The sequence below is a fragment of the Pollachius pollachius genome (assembly GCF_949987615.1).
Source record: "Pollachius pollachius genome assembly, chromosome: 15".
In the NCBI taxonomy this organism is placed as follows: Eukaryota; Metazoa; Chordata; class Actinopteri; order Gadiformes; family Gadidae; genus Pollachius; species Pollachius pollachius.
The window spans coordinates 4621810-4629774 of record NC_136948.1 but is presented as its reverse complement, the minus strand read 5'-3'; the positions used below and the strand labels follow the sequence as shown (position 1 = coordinate 4629774).

The 7965-nt window shown below is 46.8% G+C and overlaps 1 protein-coding gene across 2 annotated transcripts; it reads right to left on the bottom strand.

Annotated features, from left to right (window-relative positions):
- Positions 1–138: 138 nt before the first annotated feature.
- On the bottom strand, positions 139–7813 carry pacc1 (proton activated chloride channel 1). 2 transcript variants are annotated; one of them, XM_079752844.1, is made up of 8 exons: positions 7635–7813; positions 5796–5892; positions 4170–4379; positions 3918–4072; positions 2959–3101; positions 2463–2604; positions 1880–1981; positions 139–1244 (listed from the first exon to the last, which is right to left on the bottom strand). In XM_079752844.1, the coding sequence occupies exons 1-8, from the start codon at positions 7668–7670 to the stop codon at positions 1083–1085; spliced, it is 1047 nt and encodes a 348-aa protein (XP_079608970.1). In that variant the 5' UTR covers positions 7671–7813; the 3' UTR covers positions 139–1082. The 2 variants fall into 2 exon arrangements, with proteins under 2 accessions (XP_079608970.1, XP_079608971.1); XM_079752845.1 differs by having other exon boundaries at positions 2959–3098.
- Positions 7814–7965: the final 152 nt, after the last annotated feature.

The following is a 7965-nucleotide window of genomic DNA, read 5'->3' as shown; positions in this document are numbered from 1 at the left end:
ACATTAAATAACTTTAATGAAGCAAAACATCTTAGTTTTTGTTTTTTTAAGTACACCTATTCGTCGATATTTGTACAAAAAGTGGAAATGAAATTCAAGCTGACCCAATACAGCTATAAAACATTTTTTTATTTCTTTCAACCAATATGGTATATTTTGTGTATCCAATTCTATGTATCATTGTAAAAAATCAATATATATATCTATGACATAATCAAACATTTAAAATATAACATGGTTTATGGCCATTCAAGTACATTCCAGTTGATTGAGAATCACTGATTTAAACATTTCACACGCTGTAACATAAAGTGGACAATAATTACTGGAAACATTCAGCATTTAACTAAAATAATACATTGAATATAAACACATCAGAGCATGAGTATGAGTGGAATTTAAAAGTGTTACGTAAACATTAATTAGCTCAACAAACAATCTATGGTGCACATTCAAAATCAGCCACAACTTCAAAAAAGAAAAGAACAACACCCTTTTTTCCTACCTTAATGCCGCAGCAAGCGTAAAAGTCAATGGAAATCAGTATTGTTACCTTAGCTGGTATTGCCCTTTAAAATCCCACTGACAAAACTGATAACTGGTCAATTTCTACATCTTAAAATGCTTGCATCTGCATTTGTATGTATCTAGTAAAATGTCAGTTCCTTCTTCTATGTCTGTTCTCTTCAGACCCATGAAATATCTACAGATTGAGAAAACAGTGAAAGTATGACCCAATGTAGTGAGTTTGGTTGCAGTCATGTCATTTGTCCCATATATCCCTTAATCCCCAGAGGAACTAAACACATGTTACCTATCAATAAGGTCCTAATCAATTAGTTCTGTATCGATTACTTCTACGTCAACAACCTCCCTGTTGTTCAGCAGCAAAACTTGGTCCTGTAACGTATGTCAAGAAATTTGTGAAGGCATCGTGCTACCTTTAGCCTTTAGGTAAAGGCTAATGCTAATGCTAAGGGATAAAGGCTAAAGCCTTTAGCGCCCACGACATTGGAATACGGTTTTGGATGAAGTGAACATCAGAATCAGGAGCATTCGTTCACTAGTGTTGCGGGCGGCCCTCAGGTCACACTGTTGAGCTCCCGCGCCCGGTTCCTCAGATGCCTCTTCCTCATGCGGATCATCCAGGAAACGCTCAGCTTGGCAAAGTTAGCCGCCTTGAACAGCGCCATGAACACGCCGCACAAGATGGCCACCGAGTTCCACGGGTTGGCCGTCACGATCTGGGAGGAAGTGATGACACATGCGAGGGTTTCAGAAACATGTCGTGGGTTAACATGACGTATCATAACACTAACGTAACACCGTCACGACCTTGGAGGAAGTGATGGCACGCAAGGTCTTCAGAACATGTTGTGGGTTAACATGACGCGTAATAACACTAACATAACACCTTCACGATCTGGGAGGAAGTGAATCATATGTGAGGGTTTAGGAAACATGTTGTGGGTTAACATGACGCATCATAATAACACTAACATAACACCATCATGATCTGGGAGGAAGTGATAGTATCAGAAACATGTTGTGGGTTAACATGTCATATTGTATCCTAACATAACACATCACAATTCTGGGAGGAAGTGATGTCACACAAGGGTTTCAGAAACATGTTGTGGGTTAACATGACGTATCATAACACTAACATAACAACGTCACTATCTGGGAGGAATTTTTGTCACGTGAGGGTTCCAGAAACATGTTGTGGGTTAACATGACCCGTGATATCATCCTAAAATCTTAAAATCACATCAAATATGCCCTTTACAAACTTTTCTCATTGATAAAAAAAAAAAAATGAATTGCAGGGTGAACAAATGCAGGGGGAAGTTGGAAGAACCGTTTGGGAGAACCTCACCAGTTTGATCTCCTGTATGAAGGGGTCCCGCCACTCGAACACCACGAAGAAGAGCTCGTCGGTGATGTTGGTGCGCCGGTCGTTGTACTTTACCACCCCCGACTGGACAGGAGGAAGAACAGCACCGCCATGTTATTAACGAGGCCATGAACACACACTGGGTTTGTTTCCTGGATGATGACCTGCTTACCCAAGTTCACCAAACAATTACATTCTATTGTTAATAAAATAAAGTCTAGAAACATTATAATTACTGTTATTATTATCACCTTCACTTTTATTATTACTATTTTAATTTATTTGTTATTATATTTATTTGTTTGCATTATCATTGTTACTAATTAATACGTTAAATTGGGTTAAAGATTTATATAAACGTTCCCTCTTTTTTAATTGAATGTAAAAAGTTCTAATTGCCTGTGGATAGGGAAGGCAATTCTAGAGAGCATGCAACTAGCCTTCAGCTCCCTGCTCTCTAGGATCGGCCGTTCCTGTCCCCAGGCCGTTAGAACGCCAATGGCCTGCGGACAGGACGAGCCGGCGCTAGAGAGCAGGGAGGTGACGGCCAAAGGGCGGCGGCTACCTCCTGGCGGAACTCCACCGTCTCGTCCTTCTTCCCCGAGGTCATCACCAGAGACATCTTCACCCAGGTACGGAACCCCCCCGAGAAGGTCCACGTGGAGTAGTTCTTCTCACAGTCCATCATGAAGGCCGGCTTATCCGGGCTGGAGAGCGCGCGCGCGAGCACACGACGTGCACGTTTGCGCACACACACACACACACGAGCCCAGCATGCATTTTCACACACGCGCACACACACAAAAACCTTTTTTAAACATTTATTCTATCCGACGTTATCGCAGACTACCAGAAATAAGCATCTTAAGCAGAGCACAACTCCAAATCTCTACCAAAGTGTTCTCTTTCTGTTATCAAACACAAACGTGAACCCTTTGAGGCTCCTCTTTTTGATTAAAAGGGAGTAGAAACGATGAACCACCCCAGAGTAGAGCTAGTGGAACGAGGCCGGGGGTCAGAGGCCCCCCCGACGGCGGCGGTGGCGAGAGCCCGCCGCTCACCTCAGAGCCAGGTCCCCGAACTTGGCGAACAGCATGTAGGTGATGGCGCTGAAGTCCTCGTCGGCGTCCGTCAGGCTGAACTGCATGAAGATCACCTCTTTGTTCCGAACCTCCGACGGCCCCTGCACCACCAGCGCTTGCTTCTGCCGCAGGTCAAAGGTCACGCATCAGCATGCTTCCCTACTCAGAATGTGGGCCAAAAATCATACGTCCACGACTAACCCGAAGCAGTGAGCACGTAGGAGGCAGGACGCTTGTGAGTGGGACTTAAATGAAGAGGAGCAGGAGAAAAAGGAACGCTTGGTTGGAAAGGTTGGCACGGATTTCATGCCTTTGATTGTTTTCAAATGTATCTAGGAAGTAGATAAGCTCACCAAACAACGAACAAAGAGTATCAACAAAATAAAGGTCTTCATCGTTTTTATGATACTATGTGGGCAAATAGAACTGCCAAACCCCATTTTCATTTACACAGAGTCGTTCAGCAGACAAATTATCCTTTCTTCATAGCCACACCCTGTGACACTTGTGAATGTAGCTCAGGTGTTTTTGTAGCTGCTAGCTGTTAGCTTGCTGGCTAACTTAGTCTCAACGGTTGAGGAAAGAATGGTTAGATTGCCTCAGACCTTACAAACATTTGGATTTCAAGAAGGTACCTATGTAACGACACCCTGACGCAACCACATGGGTTTGACCGGCAGGCCATCTTTGTTTAACAAGTTGTAGTGGTGGTGATGGGATGTACCGCTAGCTGGTAGCTAGCCACAATCAACATCGATATTGCAGCCACTGCAAAAACAAGTCCAAGTTCAGCAGGAAGGGGTGCAGAGAAGCGATAGGCATCAGAACGTTCAGTGAATTTAATATAGTATCAAACACAGTGTGTGTCCACCCAGTAGGAGTCAAACACAGTGCGTATCCAAGTCCACCGGCTACAGAACCGCTTCTCCAGGCCTCACCTGGGTTTGGTTGGTGAAGGGGCCCACGTAGGACACCTGCTCCATGGTGCAGTCCCCCACCTCCGGGGTCCCGGGGGCCACTAGCGGGGGGATGTTGTTGTGGTAGTAGTGTTTGCAGCTCAGCAGCTGGGCTTTACCCAGGTACAGAGCGATGCCTGCATGACAACACACCACGTAGCGTTAGCTTAGCTGTGCATGTGTTCAAGTGGGTTACGTGTGTACATGTGTGTGATAGCGTGTATGCGTACAGACCGGGGGGGGGGAAGAAGTCCACCTCCTTGTAGATGACGGACATGACGGGGTGGTTGAGCTTCTCCAGGAAGTCGGTGATGGTCTGGTAGGCCAGGAACACGGCCACCGCGGTCAGCACCAGGTAGATGAAGATCAGCACCACCGTGAACACGTTCTTCAGGCACGCCTTGCTGAACCGCAGGGACGGGCCACTCTCTGGGAGGTCCTCGTCTGGGGGGGGGGAGGAGATGAGAGGGGGGTGAGGATTGAGGAGGAGGAGGAGGGGAGCAGGAGGAAGAGGAGATGAGAGGGGGGTGAGGATTGTGGAGGAGGAGGAGGAGGGGAGCAGGAGGAAGAGGAGATGAGAGGGGGGTGAGGATTGAGGAGGAGGAGGAGGAGGAGGGGAGCAGGAGGAAGAGGAGATGAGGGGGGGGTGAGGATTGAGGAGGAGGAGGAGGGGAGCAGGAGGAAGAGGAGATGAGAGGGGGGTGAGGATTGTGGAGGAGGAGGAGGAGGGGAGCAGGAGGAAGAGGAGATGAGAGGGTGGTGAGGATTGAGGAGGAGGAGGAGGAGGAGGAGGAGGGGAGCAGGAGGAAGAGGAGATGAGGGGGGTGAGGATTGAGGAGGAGAAGGAGGAGGAGGAGGAGGAGGGGAGAGGAGCAGGAGGAGGAGGAGATGAGAGGGGGGTGAGGATTGAGGAGGAGGAGGAGGGGAGCAGGAGGAAGAGGAGATGAGAGGGGGTGAGGATTGTGGAGGAGGAGGAGGAGGGGAGCAGGAGGAAGAGGAGATGAGAGGGGGGTGAGGATTGAGGAGGAGGAGGAGGAGGAGGAGGAGGGGAGCAGGAGGAAGAGGAGATGAGGGGGGGGTGAGGATTGAGGAGGAGGAGGAGGGGAGCAGGAGGAAGAGGAGATGAGAGGGGGGTGAGGATTGTGGAGGAGGAGGAGGAGGGGAGCAGGAGGAAGAGGAGATGAGAGGGTGGTGAGGATTGAGGAGGAGGAGGAGGAGGAGGAGGAGGGGAGCAGGAGGAAGAGGAGATGAGGGGGGTGAGGATTGAGGAGGAGAAGGAGGAGGAGGAGGAGGAGGGGAGAGGAGCAGGAGGAGGAGGAGATGAGAGGGGGGTGAGGATTGAGGAGGAGGAGGAGGAGGGGAGCAGGAGGAAGAGGAGATGAGAGGGGGGTGAGGATTGAGGAGGAGGAGGAGGAGGGGAGCAGGAGGAAGAGGAGATGAGAGGGGGGTGAGGATTGAGGAGGAGGAGGAGGAGGGGAGCAGGAGGAAGACGAGATGAGAGGGGGTGAGGATTGAGGAGAGGTGGAGATGAGAGGAGAAGGAGATGAGAGGAGGAGCAGGAGGTTCGCTTAACTCACTTGAATCCTGACTAACAGTTTTCTGTGCTTCAAAAAACTAAGCAAGGTGTCAGAGATCAGAACATAAAACACTAAAGGTGATCTTATTTTTAAACAAAGAGGAAAAAAAATCGAATATCATATATAACAACAGAATGCAACCCAAGTTTGGATACAGGCTGAAAAGTGAATTAAAAAGGATGGAAAGAGGATGAACTTTTTCTTTTCCAGAAGATTTAAGTTTAATTTGAATGAAAAAAATATTTGGTGGTGGTTTAAATGGCTCCATAGTGTAAGTCTGTACCCTGTGCCACACTGCTGCCATTGGGTTCCTCGACGTCAGGGTCATCAAAGATCCTTTGGTGGAAATCGGGCTGCTTGTCAGATCCATCACCGTTGAGCTGCCAAAGTAAAACCAAAGTAAAACCAAAAACAGCCTCCTTCGAGGTCAAACGTACCACAACAAGGACTGATCATCAGCGATGACTACAGTAGGGATTCATTAATAATCAGCACGTTAGTTGCTGCGTTATAAGCGGACAGGAAAAATAAAATAAAAAATAAAATAATTTAAATATAACGAAATAATGGAAATTAACAAAATACAAAACACAATAGCCTACACAAAATGAAAAAGTAAAATAAATTACAAGACACAACACATGTAAGTAAAATAATAGTGTAATGGAGCACAGGTGCAAGAGTGGGTTAGTGAAAGGCATCTGCAAACGGTTTTAAAAATGGAGATGGTGGGAGAAGTCTTGATATCTAGGGGTAGGCGGTTCCATAGACGGACCGCATAGCAACTGAAAGCTTCCTCTCAATGCTTTGTGCGGGCACTTGGTTGTACCAGTTGGTATTTTTCTACCAATCTAAGTGATCTGGAGGGACTGTACATTTTAAACATTTCTGCTAAATACAGAGGTCCTTGGCCATTAAGTAATTTAAAAACAAGCAAAAGGGCTTTAAAATCAATTCTGTAGGTCACAGGTAGCCAGTTTAGGGATTTTAAAACTGGTGTAATGTGATCTCTTTCTTTGGTTCTGATCAGTAACCTTGCAGCTGCATTTTGAATCATTTGGGGAAGTTTGATTGCTTTTTGGGGGAGACCAGTAAAAATACCATTACAGAAGTCCACCCTGCTGGTAATGAGTGCATGAATAAGCTTTTCTTGGTCTCCTGGTGATACGATCTTTTTTACCTTTGCGATATTTTTTAAAAATGATAAAAAGCAGATTTTGTCATAACCTTCATGTGGCTACTGAAACTTAGGTCACTGTCAATAATTACTCCAAGATTTTTCACGGTGTCGGCTACCATAAAACCTTTCGTTCTCAGTAGAGCGGCAGTCTTAAGTCTATGCCCCTTTTTTCCCAAAAATATGACTTCAGTCTCGTCAGTGTTCAGATTAAGAAGGTTTTGTGACATCCTGGGACAACCCTGAGGGACTCCGCAGGTTAAGGACGTAGGTGTTGAGTTAAAATGTCCAATAGACACATAAAAACTTCTATGCTCTAAATAGGACCTAGCCAGCTGATGACAATGCCATGAAGTCCCATACAGTGCTCAAGTCTATGCAGTAATATGCTGTGGTCAACAGAGTCGAAAGCTGCACTGAGACCCAAGGGCGTAGGAACCGGGGGGGGGACGGAGGGGACGTGTCCCCTCCAATATCGGAGACAGGCGCATTTGTCCCACCTAAAAATTATACCGGATCTGTCAGGTTTCCGATATGTGTCCCCCCCAATGTTAAACTCATTCCTACGCCCCTGCTGAGACCCAACAGCATCAGAGTCATTGTTTAGCCGAATATCATTTACTACTTTTAGAAGGGCTGTTTCAGTGCTATGATAAAAACCTGACTGGTAGAGATCAAAGCAGCAAGTCCAGACCAGGCTGAACGACAAAGTAAAAAGCGTCCAGTCAGCTTTCCCTCTGAAACCAACCCGTCTATATCAGTCACATGATACGCGCTCAAAAATAAAGACGCTGCTATCTTTTCATCCGTCAACGTGGAGCTATGAAACTTTGTCAAGTGTATCACATCAGAGCCGACTTCGGCAGAAACTTTCCGTGTTACCGGAGCCCTATTGTCAACAACAACAACAACAACCACCACCATGAAGCAGCTCTAGTAACTCACCTCCTCGTATGATAGGGAATCGTCGCTTCTGATCATGCCGAAGCCCAGCCTCGGGTAGGCCCCCTGGTCAGGAGATTAGGTAAAAATCACAAAGCCACACATTTTAATTGCAGATACATGTTGAACTTGACAGGAGATCTCCCGGCGGTCTCAGATCGTTAGCGTCTGTTAAACAAGCCCTTCCCCTGAAAGCCGGAGCTCTGCGTAAACCCGCGGCCAGGGTTGCCAGATTGGATGGGAAATCTGGCCCAATCTGGCAACATTGTATTTGGACTCCTCTGCGTCCCGCTCCCTCGGTCCATCCTGCCTCCTTTCCTGCTTCATTTGGGGG

Coding starts and splice junctions, on each gene's coding strand:
- pacc1 (XM_079752844.1), bottom strand. CDS start 7,670: ATGATCAGAAGCGACGATTCCCTATCATACGAGGAG. Junction 4,073..4,169: donor GGACTTCTTCCCCCCCCCCG/GTCTGTACGCAT, acceptor GTTGTCATGCAG/GCATCGCTCTGTACCTGGGT. Junction 3,102..3,917: donor CCTTCACCAACCAAACCCAG/GTGAGGCCTGGA, acceptor GACCTGCGGCAG/AAGCAAGCGCTGGTGGTGCA.